This window comes from Candoia aspera, chromosome 6 (assembly GCF_035149785.1).
Source record: "Candoia aspera isolate rCanAsp1 chromosome 6, rCanAsp1.hap2, whole genome shotgun sequence".
In the NCBI taxonomy this organism is placed as follows: domain Eukaryota; kingdom Metazoa; phylum Chordata; class Lepidosauria; order Squamata; family Boidae; genus Candoia; species Candoia aspera.
The window spans coordinates 82071845-82093551 of record NC_086158.1 but is presented as its reverse complement, the minus strand read 5'-3'; the positions used below and the strand labels follow the sequence as shown (position 1 = coordinate 82093551).

Sequence of the window (21707 nt, the reverse complement as noted above, 5' to 3'; positions counted from 1 at the left end):
GTTGCGCTCCGGGGCTGCAAAATAAGCACATTTCCGGCACTTGGGCAACCCCCCCTCCCCGCTCCTTCGGTCGGACTACCCAGCTCTGGGCGTCGTCGCGCAGGACCGGAGCGCCGAGCAGAGAGGAGTCCCCCCCAGCCCCCCGGGGCTTTTTCCTTCAGGGACGGAATGGAGCCGGCGGCCAAGTGGGGGCTGCTCGTTCAGCTCGCGCTCCTTCTGACTCGTCCCCAAGGTAAGGGCCGGCCGTGGGTCGCCGGCTCCCTCCTCGAGAGGGACACCTCTTCTGCCCCCCCCCTCGCATTTCCTTCTGCTTTCTCCATCCCCAGGACGGAGCGGAGGCTGAGCCCGCCCTCCTTTTTGGACCTCCTGCACCCCCCCCCAAACGGAGCACCCCTCTTCAAATGCACGGGGGCGAAGCAGGGCCCGGTTGCCCTCCGGGTGGAGGCGAAGGGTGCTGCACCTGGGCGTTCCTGCCGCCCTTTCTTATCCCGGGGAACTGTTCCCCAGAGAGCCCCGGGGCTCTGCTGGCCTTCCCGGGCAAGGTGCGCGGCGCAATCTCTGCAGGGTGGGAAAGGCGCTTCTTGCTTAACGCGAAGACTTTAGGAGAACGGGCGCCCAGGCACCTGTCTCGGTAGAAGGGGCGCCTCTGCTCTGGAGCTGCTCTTGAGTAAGGGACGCCTGAGAAGTTGGCATGGATCATTGGCTTTGAGCTACTTCTGGAGGATGGGGGGGGTGGAGCGAGTACTGAAGACATCCCTGCTGAAATCACTGAAAACCAAGCCATCAATCTCTTCCAAATCATGCAAAGAAAGAGGCTTAGCCCAACTGCATTGAGCAACAGGATTGTTTTTAATATGCATTTTCTCCTTTTGCAAAGCTAGCAAATTAAGCAGCAAACTCGCCACGGAATTGCAAGTAACCAAGTAACTTCTAAAACTTATCCTAGAATAGCAGTTATTTAAAATAACCCGGCGAACAGTGTTCGGTGTGATCTGGTTATGTCTCTGTGTAGCCATGAATTTGTTAGAAGGTCTTGGACAAATGATTATCGTTGGGGGTCATTGCAAGTATCTAAAATAGGAAGAAGGATAATTCTGTTTTCTGGATTCTGCAAGTATCTAAAATAGGAAGAAGGATAATTCTGTTTTCTGGATTCTGAGGCTGAAGCATCTCCCATAAAATAGATTGCAACACTGGTTAATAAACAATAGCTCCAATCTTTGTTTTAAATTCATAAACAATAGTTGGTATTTTCACACACTGTGGCTGTAACCCTGTAGCTGATTGTGGACTGTATACTGTATTTGATGGTGGGAAGGGGTAATTGGAAAAAAAAAAAGGGAAATAATTTAGTATACACATCTTCATTTACCAGATATGTTATTTACTATACTCATCTCCCATTCTTAGCAAATAATGCGAAGAAAGAGTTTTTAACTTCAAACACTGCAGGATACATTGAATTTTAAGCTTATTGCCCTGGGTGATTTTGTACAATATTTGCCTAAAATAGTTTTGATAGTTTGTGGTTTAGTGTGTAATGCAAGCACAGCCTTTAATTTTAAGGAACTGTGGTTATTTCCATATACAGAGCATCATCCAAAAAACTCAAAGCAATGAACTGCCACTATCAGTTGCTGGAGATTGAATCCTGCTGATGTGTAGTTTTATACAAGCTCACAAGGAATAATCCTCCAGACTGATAATATTGCACTGCAAAGGGCTTCTGGCCCATTTCAGTGAAAATACCATCATTCCCCTGGTTCTCCATTTCTCACCTGTCTTCCTCAGTTTGTCAGTTTTTAATGCTTTGGTTTTATGAAATTAATATTAACATTCAGAGGATGACTTCACTATGTGCATACAGGATAACTGTGATACTACCCCCCCCCCCCCCGTGCTCCCCAAGAAATAACTTTATGGGGCCATGAGGCTGCTAGAAGAATTTTGTTTTAGAAAGCACCAGGTCTGTCTCAAGGTCTGCCCTGCATAATGTAGATTGTTTTTGATTTAGTGTGATGTGATAGTTAATCCATCAATTACAGTTTGTAAACAATGGTTTCTTTCAAGGGATGGGTCACACTAAGGCAAAAGCAAAGAAACCACATTTTGATGAAGCATAATGTGTAAAACCTTTGCTTCACTACCAGAGTCCCAGAGGAGAAGAAATAAGTACTGATCTTCATTAATTCTAAAATGTGTATTGAAGAAATCCTGCAGACATAGATCTTTAGTAGAGGGCCTTTTACCTCTTTCCATAGCTCCTAAGAGGGAAATCCCACAGGCTGGATGTTCTTCTAATATTGCCATTCAGGATGTAACCACTTAATGAAATAGTTCCTCTTGTAAAAAGTAGAAGGGATTGCAAACATTCTGTATGGTATTTTTAATATTTAAATCTAGGATTCAGAAAGGAGGTTTCCATACATTTCCATACTTGGGTCTGAAGACCTCTAATATTAATAGCTTAGAGATTCTCAAACTGTAGGATTGCAAAACCTGCTAGATAGAAAGTATAGAAATGCAGAAGATAAGGGTGAGGAACTTTCTTCCTTCCTTCCTTCCTTCCTTCCTTCCTTCCTTTCTTTCTTTCTTTTTCTTTCTTTCTTTCTTTCTTTAATTAATTTATATTACTGCCCATCTTCCCCGATGGGGGACTCTGGGCAGTTTACAATAAAAGCAATAATAAAAACATCTAAGCTTCAATCACACTTCAAAAACATAGATAAGATAAAAATATAAATATAAAACTTGTGTGAAGTGGAGAAAAGTTTCTACTTCTCTTGTTTGTATAGGATTCTCTAGTCCAGTGGAGAAGAAGTTATTTCAGATAAAGGAATTTGCTTCATGAATCTTGAACATACAGTAATTATCCAGTGGGAGAATAAAAGGAAGGTCTTACAGAATGAGATGTTGTTTTCAGAACAACAGGTGAACAATATATTCCACTACTGGATGGATGTGGGAGCTGTGCAAAATGGAATTAAGATCTGGAAAAGTGCAATATCTTTTTTAGAATTAAACTTTCGCTTAGGAGGCCCAACAGCTTATCCAGTGATGGAACAACATACTGTGATAATATTTTATCAGTCAGTGAGAGTAGGACAGTTATAAAATTAAAGATCTGAAGATGGATGACAAGAGGACTGAGGAGAGGCTTTTTATATTGCTTCATCCTGATCTCCTCAGCAATCTCCACCCCCAGAACTTTGAAAAATGAGGAATTCCTATCTGCTTGATGGGTCCCATAAGTTCAAGGAAGACTACCGGGGAAGTGTAGAATTGATCAGCTGCTGAATTCTGCTCATTGCCCTATTTTGTTGTGTGAACAATATGAACATTTTGTTGAAAAAAATGGCACACAAACTCTGTAACTCAATGGAATTAGCTCCACCTTGTTTAAAGACTCATATTTTTAACAATAGCATTTACCTCAGATTGAAAACAAAGGTGAAGGCAAAACAAAGCAGGACAGGATGTGCTTCTTTTAGTGAAACCATCTAGGGTTGTTAACTTCAACAGACTTCTCACATTGTATAAAAAGGTGTTTAAGTTGTTGCCAAAGGAAATAAGCTTTTAAAAGTTGATTTAAAAGGAATGAACGAAAATGTGTTTTGCTAAATAGAAGGGTGGATATGCTTCCTATTTTGCCCTAATTCAATAGCCAGTGCTAGTATATAGAGCAGTGTTTCTCAACCTTAAACTGCGTGGACCTCAACTCCCAGAATTCCCTAGCCAGCAAGCTGGCTGGGGAATTCTGGGAGTTGAGGTCTACACAGCTTAAAGCTGCCAAGGTTGAGAAACACTGGTAAAGAGGGAAATGGCACAGTTGCACAAAGTTTAGAGGAAATAAATATGGCAATATCCCCATGGCATCACTGTCAAAGAGGTAGCCATTGTTCTACAGGACTGAGCTCCCATGTGTTATGGAGGAAAGGAAAATCAAGCTGTTCTGAAAGTGATAGAAAAGCAGTGGGTGATGCTGTGGCATATCTGGTGGTGTCTCTGGCTCCTTGATTGAAGGAAGCTTCTGAGTGCAAGCCTAGTTTGTTTTCAAAAGCTGGGTTATTTAGGTTGGAGGGTTTAGGATCTTCATACTGAATGAAGATTTCATTAGAATGAGCAGGGTCACTGTCCTGTGTTGACTTCATCTCAGTATTTGGTCTGCAAGTTTCATGGTGTCATTCATTGTTGGAAGTTGAGCAGTGTGTAAAGGAAAGTCTACCACAGTTCTGGATGAAGGTTGGGGTGGGTTGACTGAAGGGTTACAGGAAAGGAAGGTGTAATTATTGTAGTGGGCTTGGAAGAGTCTGAGGGATTGGTGATTTTGGCAGTTTGAGGTGGAGGAGACAATTTCTTTATAACTTTTCAATATTCAACATGTAGGGGCAACTATGATGTACCTGCAACTATTAAACTTTAGTTTCAGAAAGTGCTGAGTCTTTTGCTGTATGGTGCACAGGGTTGCACTTAGAAGGCTGTTTGTCTGTTGGAAGCTGTTCAAGCTAAATTCTTAAGATTTCTACTTTGAGTTCCCCATTCTGTTGCTAATGCACTTCTCTGGCTAAAGCTCAGCTGCATTTCATTTGATTTCAGTTGCAACTCTGCTGGTTGAAATATTGGCTTAAGTAAATTTGAGGGTGGGGAAAAAATTATCTAACTCACACCCCCTCAGTCTATATGTATACTAGGCTTGGATGAAGCCCGGAGAGAGATCAAGCAAAGAATTTTAGGTTTCAGTTTACAAAGAGATACAGTAGAACCAACACACATTTCTGCAATAATGAGCTTGCATACCCTCTGTTCACTATATATTTGTATCATTGCCTAGATCTATCTCATAGGAAAGCCTTCACATTGGCACATCTGGATCTTCTCTCCTGGGGCCGTGGTGGCTCAGTGGTTAAGGTGCTGAGTCAGAGGACCATTAAGGTCGGCAGCTCGGCAGTTCGAAACCCATGAGTGTGAGCCACGTGATGGAGTGAGCTCCCATCAACTTGTCCCAGCTCCTGCTAACCTAGCAGTTTGAAAGCATGCAAATGCAAGTAGATGAATAGGTACCACTTTGGTGGGAAAATAACAGGGACATGAAAGGAGCCCCTTTGGGTGTCCTCTTGGCAACGGTGATGCAATCAGCAAATCCTTTCAATACAGAAGCGCTTTGGTAGGTGCTTCTGACACGGAAAAAAAAAGTCTTCTCTCCTTAATGGTACTGTTGGGCAGATTCAGTGGTATTCCTTATCAAGAGCACTTATATATCTGCTCAGACTCTGAAACAGTGCTGCACATACTTCTGAATTGCCCTATCATCATCCCTGGAGGATAATCTCCCCCCTTACTACAAACTATCCAGATCATTCCCATGTGGCATCCATGCACTCAACCAGGATCAGGAAGTCTGTAGAACTGTAGCCAAATTTGGTAATATATCAATGAAAATCAGAAGCTTTTGGACTTGATTGCTCTCCCAGGTGTGCTTAGCTCAGGCATGAAGCAGAGTCCACTGGAGTTGGATGGTCAGTAAATTTAAATAGATGATGATGATGATGATGATGATGATGAATGGGTTCCTAATGAACTTCTGTATTATATACTATACATTTTTGTTTTTGTTCTTCCTTTTCTTTTAATTTTTGTGTGTTTGGTCTATGACTATATACTTTAATAAACTGAAACTGAATTGACCTAATTCTAACAGTATTTTTTTCCCAATTTACTTTTTGGAACTGTTAAATGTACCTCAGTATTAATATTATTGAATCTTGTCTGCTTTTCATCCCAACTCAACTGCAAAAATATGAGTCATTGGATAGTTCTAAATCTGTATAAATTAAAGAATATGGAAATATATAACACCTCCTTGCAAGCAGTTTCAATTACCTTATTTTTGTATGGAAACAGTAGTGTTGTGCAAGTTTCTTGATATTGGTTGGTGAAACCCCAGTTCCTAACTTTTAATTTAGCAGATACACACTGCATCTTCTTTAAAAAAAACAACCCAGGATTAGTATTGCATTAACAAAGACTTTTTAGCAATCCAGCCTTATGTGATGGGGTAAGCCTATAGTATTTTAACCAGGCATTGAGTGGGTAGTTTATGTCAAAAAGAAAGAAAACCACACATATGCAAGAAGGAGATTTTGAAATGTAGATACTCAGCATTTCCTCAACTGGAAGTGGTAAATCCTGCCCAGAATGTTCTGTAGTGTGCTCCTCTATTGATCCATCTCATCCTTTTTGTTCACATTTGATTGCATGCACTGAATTGCAGTTTATAAGATAAAAAATACTGAGTAAATGATTCCCCTGTGGGCTTTGTTGTACTTCCAAAAAAGTGACTGTACCCCCCCACAAAAAAACCAACTATGATTAAGCTAAAATAAAATATTAAGAGCACAGAAAGTAGGATTTCAGTGAAGCTATAATTTCACTCAGAAGCTAGGATGAGGCTGCATTTATTTGAATGGTATTTCATTATTTGATATATCTCTGACATTCTGTTGTCTTCTCTACACAGTACACTCTGCAACTTTCAGAATCCTTACTCCTTATTCACTCTACATCTGCCCTGAAGGTCAAAATGTCACTTTGACTTGTAAGATCAGTGGGGTTCTTGCCAATCAGCATGATTTAATCTCCAGAGCTTGGTACTTCAGCAACAAAGATGACCATAGGTGTTCTCAGAGGAAGCATATCCGCAACATCTCTGTTAAGGAACTTCATCATGAAGCTGAGAAGCATCATGGGCAACTTCATGTGAATGACACTGCTGAGAAATATGTCCACGGGCATCAAGTGAACCATCATGGACTGGAATTCTCTTTGATTCATCATGGCACTTTCTATGTCACTATAGCAAATCTTACTCTAGAGGACAGAGGATACTACTGCTGTTATTTAGCAGAGGCTAAGAAAGAAAACAACAAGCCACAGATCCAGCAACACGCATATGGCTTCATGGAACTTCGTATACAGAAAGGTAAAACACTATGTACCAAGCAGATATAGTTAAAATTATGTATCTGTATTTCTCATTCATGTTCTCCTAGAAATGTCTGTGTAATGCTACATGAAGTGGTCTTGATTAAATTTCAGGAACTGTAGATAAGAAGACAGTCAAAACAGAAAAGAATGTTTAAAATGAAGTTATATTAGAGGAAATTTTTCTTCCTGTATAAGAACAGTTTTTGATAATAGTGAAAATGGATTCCCTTTCTTATGATTTTTAAAGAGTTGTTGAACAAAGAGGAAGAATGCTTTCCCTTGAACTGGAACTGTTTGAGATGCCAACGCCTTAATGAGTACGTTCATCTGCTTGCTTGAAATTATGATCCATACCCTATTTGCAGATGAGAATTGATCTGAAAAATATCAGATCGGTATTTATGTATTTATTAAATTTATACACCAATACTTAAGTCACCTGTATTTGATGTGCACCTTCCAAAACTGAAATGCGCATTTCTTTTTGAGTATTGAAGAATTAGTATTCAGAATATACAGTAACAAACAGGAACACATTTTTCTAGAAATTACGATTATCAGATATCCCTGACCTGTTAAGGGAAGTTACTGTCAGTGACCAAAACTGAGTATAGTTTAAAGAATAACTGAATTTTTAAAAATGGAGCATTATAAAAATGAAATCGGATGCTTAAAAATAAAAAAAATGTACAGAATTCTCTGATTAAATCATTCATTGTTACTTTAAATCAGTTTGATTTAAGCCAAATCTATTCTATTTGCATCTATTTTGGGAGAAGGTGTGTTTCTTTTCTAGTTCTGATTGTTATGTCTCCCTCAGTGGTTTTTCTTTTTAAGGGGGTTGCTAATATCTATTTGCAATCTTTGCATTTGTAAAGTTAAAATAGTAACATAATGCATGAGAGTAAAAGGAGAGGATCAATTTAGATGGTTTGGAGCACAGTCCTCTGGTGCACGCGCCTTTGAACTATGTTTTGGGAAGGAGGGTATGCCCAAATAGTCACATCTGGAATGAAATTCAAATTTCTTTCCTAGAACTTAATACCTGAGAAAGTTTGGGAAAAGTGTCAGATCTGAAGGCTGATATCCTCAACAGCACTAGCAATTACGATTTAGCAGATTAAGAAATCTGCTGCATTCCAAACATCCTGATCACCAAAATCAAAGTAATGCTTTCATCTGAATTGAAGCATCACTGGTTCTGATAATTAAGATTATCAATAATGTGCAATAATGTCAAACTAAAAGTGGAGAGGAAAGGTTATATTAAACCTGACCTGCAACTGAATTAATCACAGAAATTCTTTACCTAGCAGAGCACTAGAAAGGAGTGAGGAATACATAGCAGAACAACAACAACAACAAAAACCTAAACAGAATCCTATATAAAAAACTAATTTAAATTTCAGACACCTCAAATGAAACTAGCATTTCTTGAAGATATTACAATTAAGTGGGTTTTCAAAGATTTATTAATTTATTTATTTCAAGAAACTAACATTTTACTGCTGTTTTTTTTATTCACAGCAAATGGTACATTCCCAAACTGTACATTTCATCCTGCTGACAATACGGACAGTGAAAGTAAGATTACTTTACCACATGCTCATAATTGCATTATTTTCAAGGGTGTAGATTATTTTTTCAAATATAAACCCCCTGGAACTTGACATTCTAGTTAAATGTTTTGGAGTTTAATCTTTTGTTCTTGCACCTGTCTCCTCACTTTAACTTCCAGTCTCCCGCTGTCTATCTCCTATTTATTTTCCCCAACTTTAAAGCTATTTATCTTACGCCTTCACTTATAAACTTGAATTATCTCCCCATTTACAATGATTGCCAAGCCTTTCTTCTGGATCCACTGAGTCTTCCCTATCTCTTTCGCCATTGTATCTTTGATAATCTTTAGCTTCTACAATGTTCTAATCCACATCTAATGTAAGCTGTCCACATCTAATGTAGACAGGGATCAAAGACCAATAGTCTGCGTTAGTTATGGTGCTTAAGGTGCTGTTAATGTTCTGTCTTAATTAAGACAAAGGTAGTTATAGGGTTTTTTTCCAAATGCAATGTAAGGACAAAGTGGGAGACAGTGACTCATTGGGGCAATTGAGAGTATTACAAATTCTCAGAGGAAGTCAGTTTTTTCTAGGAGGTGCTGATTTGCAAATCTGGCATGTTTACCTATGGAAGTACTTATGTGCAACAGAGAGTAAGTAAGTTAGTTTATTGTAACCACAGATTATAACATATAATGTACCATAAAATACAATAAAATAACAGTAGAATAGTAACATTGTAAAATGAAATAATTTTTAAAAAGAAAGAGTATTAGAAGGTTAAAACAAGATAAAGCCAGAGCTACAACCAAGAACTTAAATATTTCTTTCTAAGTTTAGATGACAGCAGAGCAAAATTAGCAACATGGCTGCTAACAGTTGGAAATGTGTCTGCAAGAAGATAGTTCAATTGTTCAAGGCCGAGCCCTTGAGTTCACCTACCATCAATAATTTGGCCCCAGTCTCATTGAAAATGGGGCAGTGGAGGACATAATGCCCTCCACTTAACCAACACCACAAGGAGAGAGACAATGTTTTGTAACAGAAGATTTTCTCAATGATTTAGCTTAAATGCAGATCAATGTGGGATTATTGGCATAGTGATATTTTAGGCTATTGTATTCAAATGCTTGAGAAAAAAAATAAATGTACGTTCAGTAGTTATGACATAGCAGACTATCTCATCAAAATATTTTATATGGTATAAAAGGGTATTCTTTCTTGCCCACAGAATTGATCAGACACTGACATGAGGAAAGTCGGAGTTTAGTTAATAGAATGCATGACCAAGAAATACTGAAAATGTGCAAAAGAAACAGGCAATGGTCTGTTGTTCTATGTTTTCCCCATTTTATTTCAACACACAATTGCCTCAATGACATTATTTCCTCCTCAGGGGAGGACTTGACTTTCAAGGTCCTCTTGGAATAAAACCGTGAAGAGTATTATCATCACATTGGCATCATTGGTGGTGTTGCCATGGGACTGGATCAATAAAAAAAGAGCTTATATATGGCTACGTGTGGAAGTTTGATCTTTGTCAGAAATTTTGGTTGAATCCTCCTCTGCGTATAGGCTTAACACACTGATTGCTTCACGGGTAGATTGAGAGCTCCAACCTGAAGTCTGATGTGAAGTACTTTTTATCACTTAATCGTGTTTATAGTTGACAGACTCTGACTCTGTTCTGTATCATAAACCTATCTGCTGAATGAATGGCCATGCTCTGAGCATGAATTCATTGACTTTATTACAACTCCACACCCCATACTACTTTTTAGATGATTTTCACACATTTCCTACCTACCATTTTTGTCATATTTAATTTCACTTTTCAAAAATCTTAGGAACATAAGAGCAAGTTGGAAAAAATCCAGGAAAAAACCCTAATCATTCATTATCTTAACTAACTGAGATGATACTATCATTTTATTGATACTTTTATTGACACTTGTTAATTTTGCCATGAATATTGTACTATAATTGTTCTTCAAATTGAGGTAGCTGTAATTTGGAGAAAGAAAGCTGCTTATGCCTTACAACTTGCCAACATTCCTTATGTTACTGTCTTCTTCTAAATGTAATTGAATATCAATTGAATATCTATAAATTTACAGAATATGTTCCAATTTGAATTTACATGCAATTATCAGAATTTTGATTTTCCTGTTTTATTTGAATTGGCATAGAAATCCAGTGAAGAATATTTGTAACTCTTAGAAACAGGATCTCCAAATAAAACTATGAAATAATAAAACTTCAGGAGTATATAGTCTAACAAGTAAAGCAAAACATTTTGTATTCATTAGCTTCTCATGGATCAGAATCAAGGGGTAATAAAACCAGAAACTGGCTGTTCATTGACTTAGTAGATCTTTGCTGGTAAATATTTTTTCCTCACTTGTATATTGATGTTTTGTATATTTATAAATGAATACAAAACAAAATGTCTTTATATCAATATTTCTGATAGAGACACAATAATTAGAATTTTCCAGATAGGGAGAAACACTCTAGTGCAGGGTTTCTCAGCCCTAGGGTTCCGTGAGAAGTCACCAGGGGTTCCCTGGGAGATCATGATTTATTTAAAAAATTATTTCAAATTTGGGCAACTTCACATTAAAGAGGAAAGTTTCATTCTTTATTTTTAAATTTTTAAGAACACCGTTAGCGCATATGTATAGGCCTACACTGAAACGAATATAATAGTTTTGTAACTTCTGGCCTGTATTTGAGCTTGAATGTGCAGGGGTTCCCTGAGGCCTGAAAAGTATTTCAGAGGTTCCTCCAGGGTCAAAAAGTTGAGAAAGGCTGCTCTATTGAGTCTATCTGAAGGTTGTTGTTGTTTTTTTTACGTGTGTGGGGATCTTCTTGAGAGAGTCATTTCAGGAAGAATGAGAGCAGGGTCCATTTCACTGACAGAGAGCAGAAGAAAGTTATTATTATTGGCCCTGTGTAATGTTACTGGAGGCTGGAAATGGAAAGAAAGTTTGGATTGGTCTGAAAAACCAACAGAATTGAAAAACTTGGTTTGGACCAACACAGGTTCATTGTTTGGGATGAGGGTTAGAGAGTAAAGAAGATCCTTGATGGAGATAAGCCAGATCTGTTTGCAGAATGGTGAGGCAAAAAGCCCAACTCACACCCAGAACAATCTGAGGGGAGGAAGAAACAACTCAGACAGACACCTCCTTAGAATCACAGGACAAGAGGTGGGGGGAAGTAAAGCAGAGTCAGACTTACAAGATTCTGTTACAATAGCCCATCTTAATAAAAGTAATTTTAGGCTTCTCTGAATCTGTTTCTTGGTTTGGTCTATACCGTGGGGCTGACATAAGGGGCCACTGTGGTCTACAGGACTGTTGTCTTCCTATCTAGGTAGATACCCATCTTGGACAAGAAAGATAAATATGGAAATTTATTACTGTATTAATAAATTTGTTTCCTGGCTATCTCCTGGGCTTAGCTGATGGAGATAAATTTGATGTTGTGGTTAGATCTTGGTATCCATCCTGAAACTGCCGCTATTCAGGATAGTTCAGAGCTTCATGGCCACCAATTATGGGGTTGTCCCATCACATTTTCAGCCTCCCCAACACTCTGTTATCCAGTATAATGTGATCTGCCATTCTGCATGTGAATCTTCTCCTGAGCAGGAAGTTGGCAACCTAATAGAGACACTATCTTGTCACAGTAAGATAATATTCTCTTCAGTTTTGAACTCATGGGGTCAGCTTTCCTCTGCAAGGGTGGGAGACCCAGTGGCTGATAAATTTTAACTGAATCCAAATGGCTCTGGGGGAATGACATAGTTGGCACTCCAGTCACAGCTCTGGTCAGCCTGTGAAATATGGGCATGGTCTGGGTGGTTGATGCAATCCCTCCAAAGGGTCTGCTTAGCAGAGCTGAGGGCACCAGTCAGATGAGGATGGCAAAGAAATATCTTCCTCCTTCCCCACAATCTTACCCAACCACTCTTCTAGTAGCTGGGGATATTTCAAAATCTGTTTTTGAGGATGGAGTATAGAATCCATGCAGATACCTTTTGACAGGTTAGTGAGAGACTGAGGAAAAAAGAGATTCTGTCAGACATAACATGACTTCTGTATTTTGTGGGATGAACTTTGAGTTGGTGTCAGGTTTCATGTAACCATTCAAAATCTGCAAATCTTGGCTGATTATTTATTTATTTAAATTATTTATATGGCTGCCCATCTCACAGGGGTGACTCTGAGTGGCCTTATATCTGAGGAAGGTGGGAAAATTTATTGGACCCAGGCAGCAATTAATTAGGTTTTAAGAAAGGATGAACCCTGTTTCCTTAAGGGAAGCAACAGCATGCCTAGTCCCTAAGAAACCATCGACTTTTCTTCTTCAGCAAGATGCTGTAGCAGATTCAGGCTGTCTTGAATGGGGTTTGCATTTGGTAGTAAGGGGACCTTTGGTTGAGTGACAGAAGAGTGGAAGTGGTTGATGTTTCTATTGGCTTTTATCTGTTTTAGAGAGCCAGTTTGGTGTAGTGGTTAAGGCACCAGGCTAGAAACCGGGAGATCGTGAGCTCTAGTCCCACCTTGGGCATGAAAGCTGGCTGGGTGACCTTGGGCCAGTCACTCTCTCTCAGCCCTAGGAAAGAGGCAATGGCAAACCACTTCTGAAAAAACTTGCCGAGAAAATGGCAGGGACTTGTCCAGGCAGTCTCCAAGGATCGGACACAATTTAATGGATTAAAAAAAAACCTGTTTTATATTATGTTAAAGTTTCCCATTTAGATTTTAATCAATATTAACTGGTTTCTCTTTGAAGGTTAATGTCCAACATTGAGAGAAACCATTTATATAAGAGTATGATATGGTAAATGTAAATAATAAATAAAAATTGTCACATTTCTTTCAAAGCTGCAGTGTCTTCTGGTTTGCATTGTGAGCAGAAATTCAACACTGGAGTTTTTAGCACTGAGAACTGATTCAGGTCAGACTTGATAGGTTTCCCTTCTCTCTCCTTCCAGATGCAGCTGTCAATTCCATTTCCGTTTTAAAAGTACTGCAGTGTAATATGTGAATCTACAGATAATCTTAAATATGGTTACTGAAACAAGCATAAGCTGTGTTTGAGTAGCTTGTTTGCACTAATTGCACTTAAGTTTAAAATTTAAAAATTATTTTAAAAATGTTCACTTCAAAAGAACACGAGAAGCTACAGTTAAGTAACAACCACAACTATAAAAGCTTCTGAGTTATACCCCAGGGTTATACTATAGAAAAAGAGATAAATGCTTTAGCCCAAGATTTACCAATAATTGATCTAATAACTGTGGTTTAACATTAGGTGGAAACTACTTCAGTAACTTCACATCAAGAATGGATTTGTTAATTACATTTCTTTCTATCATAAACACAATGGTCATTATTAGCTAGGGATATTAACATTGTTCCCAAGTATATTTAAATAATGCAGTCTGAAATGTGAAAATATTCATTTTTATTTGAAAAATAAACAAATGAAGAGGAATTAGCTCAAATGGTAGAGCACTCACATGGCATGTGAGAGGTAGTGGGAGCAGTGCCCACATTCTCCAAAATATTTTGAGAACCAATTTGGTGTAAGCTAGAAACTGGGAAACCATGTGTTCTGGTCCTGCCTTAGGCATGAAGCCAGCTGAGTGACTTTGGGCTAGTCACTCTACCTCAGCCCTAGGAAGAAGACAAGAGCAAACCACTTCCAAAAATCTTGCCAAGAAAACTGCAGGGACTTGTTCATGTAGTGCCAAGAGTCAACATTGACTCAAAGGGACAAATAAATAAATCAGGTTTGCAAAACAGTAAGGCATAGGGTAGTTGCATTCAAGTTCTTCCCATTAGCCTTATTGGTCATGCTGATTGTATTCTAACAATATCTAGAGCAGTGTTTCTCAGCCTCAGCAACTTCAAGCTGGGTGGACTTCAACTCAACTTGAACTTGGACTTCAACTTGAAGTCCACCCAGCTTAAAGTTGTTGAGGTTGAGAAACACTGGTCTAGAGTGTCATATTTCCTTTCCCTGTAATAATGGCTATTAATTCAGTGTTTGGATGAAGGAAACACATTTTCCAAAGATGAAGGCACTGGGTTTTATAGGATTACCTTGAAATTACAGGCATTGTCACTTCAGATACAAATTACCACAGAAAAAAGGATTCAAATGGACAGTCAGTAACTGTAATCAGAAAATGAGGCTGCAGCCTCCAGTGAGGAGGAAAATGTGTTTTCTTTCTGATTTCTCTATTGTAGTTTTTTGATTATTTTTTTTCAGATACCACAGCAGTCACAATTGCAACAGCGGCTTGCATTGTAGGTATTCTGTGTCTGCCTCTCATCCTACTCCTTATTTACAAGCAGAGACAAATAATCACTCACAGGCGTAAGTATCCTAGTTAACCCCGTTTCTTGTCACAACTTTGATTCTTACTTCTTACAGACCCAGTATTCTGGGTCTGTAAGATGATACAACTGCCTTTTCTCCCATTTTTTACATGCATTATTACATGAATGACATCCAGTCATTTAGGGAAAAATTAGGGTTACTAGCATGGGGTTATGTGTTCTTCCAATGAGAAATGATTTTTGGGGACTCTTCCTTGATTTTTTCCGTCATCTACTGTTTTACTGTACTGTAGGGGAAGGCTATGGAGAGATTATGGATGCACTATTTTCTTCCTAAAATACTGACATTAATTCTGTATTGCACCTTGGTAATCCCAGATGAATGTGAAGAACAAGCATCTTAAAAATTGGAATTGCACAAATGAGAGCTTTTATCAATGACTCACCACTTTATTTGGCTTACTCCACTTGGTGCTGTCAGTAAGAAGCACAGCTGGTGCATGTTTTACAGTGGTTCTCTACCTACTCATTCAGGCATATGGGAAATTTGTCTTACTTGGAAGACCCTTTTATGTTAAAGGTCATTATTCCACATCTGGATTTAGCTTGCCTTTCAGTTTTATATGAACCACTGAATGTCTACATTTCTTGTGTTAAAGTAGCACAGGCAACATGCTGATGAAATATATTAGGGTTAAATATTTGTGAACAATTTCTAGTCTCAAAATACACTGCAAATGAGCCAAATTCTCTTTGTATTTACAGGAGACAAATTAAATACTATCCTGCCTAGAAAGCTCTCTGTTTAGAAATCCATTAGTGAGATGGCAGTTATGTTACTGAAAACTCGTAGCACGTGCAGTAGAATAAGTAAGATTTTGAAAGGTGAAAGAAATCTCATGAGATGTCTGTCCTAGTACTAATAATATCCACTTAACTTCTCCTGGTCAAAATTTGCTCTACATTGCTGTAAAGCTATTATATAACTGTTTTAATAATGTAAGTCAAAATGTGATGAAGCAACCAGTATACCTATCAACTAGATTAATCTTTCCCAACTTGGGATCCTCCAAATGTGTTGCATAACTCACATTGTTCACACCCGCAATGAAGAATTCTCTTATTGGCTGATGGCAAAGGGTGTTGTAATGCAGCATGACTTAAAGATACCAGGTTCGGAAAGGCTTCTCCTGTAAATATTGCCATATGTTTAATTGACTGAGGATAAACATAGACTAATAGAGCCAAAGTGAATACCTAGTGAGAGCTATCAGATTCTTGTTAATAGATGGCTGCTGGACTTCCATTTTTTGTTCCAGCTGGTCCTTCCTGACATTGAGTATCTACAGACATCTGTGTATACCCTTTTGGTAGTAGCAAGCAGGATGTTAGTTTTGCTGCATAGTAGGAAGAGATATGTAGTGGGCAATCAGAAGAATGGGATGTCCATCTCTCACAGTGTTTTGCAGCACCTACAGAGAATAGCTGATTGGCTGCAAGCTGGGGACCTTCTATATCATTGGTCATCACTCAGCATTGGGCAGAACCTATGCAAGTTATAGTTCACAAGCATCTGAAGGGCCTTATTTGCTCATCACTGCTGTTCTTAGCAAAGTCAGGGTAAAGCCTATTTCTGCCTATGCCTTAACACTGTGTTGAAAGTAATTACTAGATCAGTGTAAACTAGAAAGAAAATCAAATTCTTATTATTTCCTTCATATACAAATTCCATATCCATGATTAGTTACATGTAAACTTGAATTCCAGCTTTCTTGCAGCATAAGGGCAAACCTTTTAACATTTTGTGCCTATTGGAACATATGAGAGAGATTCAGCTGATGTCCTGTCACTGAAAAACCCATTCTTCCCAGATGGAGGAAAGCATAAATTTCACTCGCTAGAAACCTCTCTCTCCTAAACAGAATGGTTCAGACAAAGTTTAAGTTTTTATCTATAAATAAAGGAACAACATAATAGAAAGAGGAATGGAGTGCCTAGGAGTGAAAGCTTCTACATTTAAAACTAAAAATAGAGGATAGTTTGTGGGTATGACTTGAGTAGTACCAGCTGTTCTTTGCAGATGATAGGTCAGGTAGTGGAGGTCACTGTGTTGTAATGATTTGGCCATGTTTTAGCTTTAGTTTTATCCCAAAGAAGCCTTTTACAGGAACATAAAGGATTGAGCTCCTGAACACAGCTAAACCATTTGGGTCAAGTATCTGTATGCCATATGAATGAGTACTTTTCAGTTCTCTAGTTCAAATCACCAAGCCAACAAGTGTTGGACAAAAGACAAAGCAATTAGTTGCTTAGAAAAAGCAAAGCAAACAATCTCTACTGAGGAAATAGAAAAGGGCTCCATTCAGTTATATGCATGATAGTACCTGTAGCTATTGCACAAATCTCTTGGTCAGAAAGACTGTGTTTGAATTCAAGGGACTGAATGATAGTTAGGTTTTTCTGCACCTGAGATTCTGAGATCTGACTGGACTAGCCAATCTGACTGTAATAAAATTGCAATTATTTTTGCAGGTGCTCATGAACTCGTAAGGATGGAAAGGTAAGCGACTACCTTTAATTGTACCATTTTTTTGTTATTCCACAATTTGCCTTACAAAACCATTTCGAGGGTTATATAATAAATCAAGCCTTATTAAACAACAATAAACAAGCCAATTTCAAAAGTCTCCTTTATAAAAATCTGAAGGATGTATGTCCGGCAGGTCTGCTTTGAGAAGGAATTCAGCAAAAAGGTACCACTGATAAAAACACCTCGGCTGTGTGAAGCATAACTCCATTGGTGTCTGGCACAGAGCCTGTTCACATTTTTTAAGAATGCTGACTTAGTGGGGGCTTTTCATCTGGGCCGAGTTACTCCCCGAGATAAAGTAAAATTTCCTTTGAGTTGCACTCTTTCCTAGCGACTTCATGGACATGTCCGTATTGCCTTTTTTTAGCGACAGGACAAAAGTGGTTGGTACTGGCTTCTTCCAGAAAGTTTTTTTTCCAACTTCCGAATCTAGCTTACAACCCTCATGATTACAACCCTCATCTCTCATCCAAGTTTTAATGAGGCCGTTTTCAAGCCCAGATAAGGTCACCCAGATACTGCCCTCTCCTGAGATACTTCTTGAGATACTCTAGGGACATGCCATTTTGGATGTAAAAGGTCAAGACTGTGTCTTGAACTGAACTTGAAATTAACTGGAAACCAGTTTTCTTAAAACCGGCGGTATTTGTTCCATGACTGCTTAGCAGTTGATGGATGGATGGAAGCAAGTGGGACAAAAATTCATCAACCAGTCACCTCTTCTCATAGCTTCTGGAAGAATGGTGAATTGGCAAACCAACTCTACTGTGCATTTGTAGCAGGACACTCTCTCTTATTCTAACCCTCTTCAAGGACAGCTGTCAAACCCGTTAGCCTTTTTCATCTATTACCTTGGAGGAAAATCAGGTGATTGCAGTGACTTGAAAGAGAGGTGATAGAAAAAGGGTAAGAGTCAGCATTAGGGTGTCATGGCAGTCTGATTTTCTGCTGAGTTAAGGGCTTCATCTCAGCAATTGGGGAAAACCCTAATTTGAATAATGCAACATTCTCAGTGCAGCGATAATGCAAAGCAGGCCTGTTGCTGTAGAAGGAAACAACGTTCAGATTTACTTCTCTGCTTAGGCCTTTGCTTATTTAGCAAGAAGCCTCTCCAACATGCAGCTTTCTCTAGCTCTACCTGATTTTTCTTTTATTAATCATAATTAAAATGGCATGACATCATTACGGTTGTTACTTGACCAGTTTTTATTTTCAAGCAACAAAATGAAAACGAAAATGAATGTTGATGCTGTAGGTATATAAGCAGAGGGTCATTTGTTATGTTACAAATTTAGCTTAAAATATTAAAAATATTTTAAAGAGCCAGTTTGGTCTAGTGGTTAAGGCAACAGGCTAGAAACCAGAAGGCTGAGAGTTCTAGTCCCGCCTTAGGCCTGAAAGCCGGCTGGGTGACCTTGGGCCAGTCCCCCTCTCTCAGCCCAACTCACCTCACAGGGTTGTTGTTGTGGGGAAAATAGGAGGAGGAAGGAGTATTAGGTATGTTTGTTGCCTTGAGTTACTTATAAAAAAAATCATAAAGGCGGGATAGAAAATGAATGAATGAATGAATAAAATAGATTTCTAATTGCTTTGTATCTGTCTTAGCATTCTGATCCCCCAACATGTTATATTGCATCAGTACTTCTCCGCCTCCCTATCAATAGCACAGAGTCACAAATAAACTTATATATTTATAGTTTTCGGACATTTTGCTTTAAGGTAACTGGCATGCTAGTAAAAGGATGGGACTTGACCTTGATGAGATTGGTCTGACTGTGCTTCCTTCTGCAGCAACGCCCATGGCATTGAGAATCCTGTCTTTGATGCTGTCCCTGACATTGATTCAGAATCCAGGCCCAAGCCACAATTAACATTTATGGTGAGCCGTCAGCCTTCAGAGTCAGATCGACACCTTCTCTCAGAGTCAAATACCCCGCTCTCACCCCCAGTCCCAGGCCAGTGTTTCTTCCCATCACTTGGTAAGTATTTAATTGCAGGGTGAGTGTATGCTATGTGCTAGCAGCAGACATATCTGTATCTACATAGGTCTCTACATGGGTGAAAAGTTTTCTTGTTCAGAAGGTGCTCACAGCCATATATTGTGAACGTGTAGAGAGTGCTCTAAATCTACTCAAATGCTTTGTGCCCCTAACTGGAGAAAAATCAAGTATATAAAATACAGTTCTTCCACTCTAGTGGGTCTTCTGTGAGCAAAAACTTTCATTTAAGTACCCTGGAAGTTGGAACCAAATTATTTCCACCGGTGTTGGCAGAAAGGAAGCACTCCAATAGGAGCTGGTAGATGTTTCCTGACCTCTCTGTAGGGATGATGCTATAGCAACCAAAGGTTAAAGGCTACTTTTGATTTTTGGAGTAATAACTTCAAGTAAAACAATAATGAGTCTTGTGGTACCTCTTATATCAACAATATTTGTAGACTAGTATTAGTTTCCACACAGCTGATGCAGAATTGGCAGATAAATTTCCTCCCTCTTTGCTATATACCTACAATTTAGAATATCACTTCATGCATCTGATGCCATTTCATAAAAGCTTATAATATAAGAAATAGGTTGGTTTTTAAGCCATCAGAAGATTGGATTACTTTTGCTGTTGTAGGGGACACCAGACAAAGAATTTTGTAGACTGACTGTTGTCTCTGAGGCATTTAATGGGAAGCAACCACTGATCCCATGTATTGGTGCCATTTTCCCCTTTACTTTTAATTGTCGGGTGGGAAGAAATGGGCTAAGCAATCTTCACATTTAAATAAGCTGACAACAACAAAATCCAGGTTGAATGTGTTAATCTATATCGTTAATATTTTCCAGAGCCCGTTCCTGATTCACCAGATTTAACAAAGGTGTAGTCAAATAAAGGAAGATTGTCTTATTCTGAATTTTTGACAGCAACATGAAGAAGGTTTATTATTTGCTGCTTTAAAGGAGAAAGAAAGGCAGAGATGGAGGGAAGCAAATGAAGAAAGTTTTTAGGAAACTGTTTCTAAAGGGAAGAAAAGGCTTTCTCCGAGGCACTTGTTGCCTATCCTAACATTTCAGTACATTGCTGTTGTCCTCTTTCTTCTGAAATAATTCAACATGGAAAATCTGGAAGGCAAGGAGGTATTGTACCCACCTAGGATTCTGCAGACTGTTTATTTTACTTCACTGAGTTGTTGATCACTTTATGAACAGTTACTGAAACATGTTTCTAATGTGTTGAATTAGAACAAGACCATGTTACATTTTTTAACTATAAGGGGTTATGAATAGCATCACCAAAAGCCTTTTTTTAAAAAATTACTCTGCATTCCAAATGCCTTGGTTCCCTAAAAACAGAAAGTGTTTTACATGTACTATTTTTTTTTTACTTTGCATATGTTCTCTTTTAAAGACTGTATGTTGCACATGTTTTAACATAGCGATAAGAAGTATTGCTTATATCCTGGCTTCAGAGAATCAAACATAAAATGAAATATCTCCATATCTGACTCTAGTTCTAATTAATTCTCTTTCTTGCTCCCTTTTTATCTGCTAATGATTCAAAAAAATCCAAATGAAGGTTCCCAGTTGCACAGCTAAATTACACATAAATATTATAAGTAAGATCATGTTGAAAATCAAAAAGGATAACCACAATAGAACATAAAAATGCATTTCAGTTTAGCTCTATCAAAGAACAGGTTGAGAGCCAGTTTGGTCTAGTGGTTAAGGTTCTGGGCTAGAAACCAGGAGTCTGTGAGTTCTAGTCCTGCCTTAGGCATGAAAGCCGGCTGGGTGACCTTGGGCCCTTTCTCTCAGCCAAACTCAGTGCAATGTAGTAGACAAGCCGCCTTGTGGTTCACCCTGGGCAACATGACTTGTCATGGCTAAATAGACTACACATCTGGCTGCTGGACCTCACAAGGATTTCCCAGCAAGAAAAAGCAGCATGAACACCAAACTGCTATGCCATACGATTAAAAAAAAAAAAAAGTTGCTTTCACAAACTGTTTCAAAACCATTTTTAAAGAGGGAACGACATTACAGATTTGGTACATTTTGTTTAAATGATAGCCAGATGTTTGTGATCATTTTTGTTACAATTTATCTTGTGCTTTGTAAAACATTTTGGCTAAGTATCCAGAGAAAATGCTTTAAGTGAAGTGCAAAGATCTTTCCAGCTGACTGTGTATTATAGAAATAATTCATGTTGCTATCTTTAAGTTAAGCTGGT

At 38.6% G+C, this 21707-nt stretch overlaps 2 protein-coding genes across 2 annotated transcripts in view; one reads left to right on the top strand and one right to left on the bottom strand.

The window, feature by feature from the left end:
- The window catches only part of CDH23 (cadherin related 23), a 537138-nt gene that overhangs the window by 65287 nt on the left and 450144 nt on the right, over positions 1-21707 (bottom strand). The window lies entirely within an intron of this gene.
- VSIR (V-set immunoregulatory receptor) lies at positions 56-20982 on the top strand. The gene is made up of 7 exons (XM_063307522.1): positions 56-232; positions 6518-6979; positions 8512-8568; positions 14832-14939; positions 17435-17462; positions 19284-19471; positions 20324-20982. Exons 1-7 carry the CDS (start codon positions 169-171, stop codon positions 20359-20361), a joined length of 945 nt encoding a protein of 314 aa, XP_063163592.1. The 5' UTR covers positions 56-168; the 3' UTR covers positions 20362-20982.

Excerpts from the sequence above, each read along its gene's own strand:
- VSIR (XM_063307522.1), top strand. The coding sequence starts at position 169 with ATGGAGCCGGCGGCCAAGTGGGGGCTGCTCGTTCAGCTCGCGCTCCTT. Across the intron at positions 8,569-14,831 it reads TGACAATACGGACAGTGAAA|ATACCACAGCAGTCACAATT; the intron begins GTAAGATTACTT and ends ATTTTTTTTCAG. Across the intron at positions 19,472-20,323 it reads GTGTTTCTTCCCATCACTTG|AGCCCGTTCCTGATTCACCA; the intron begins GTAAGTATTTAA and ends AATATTTTCCAG.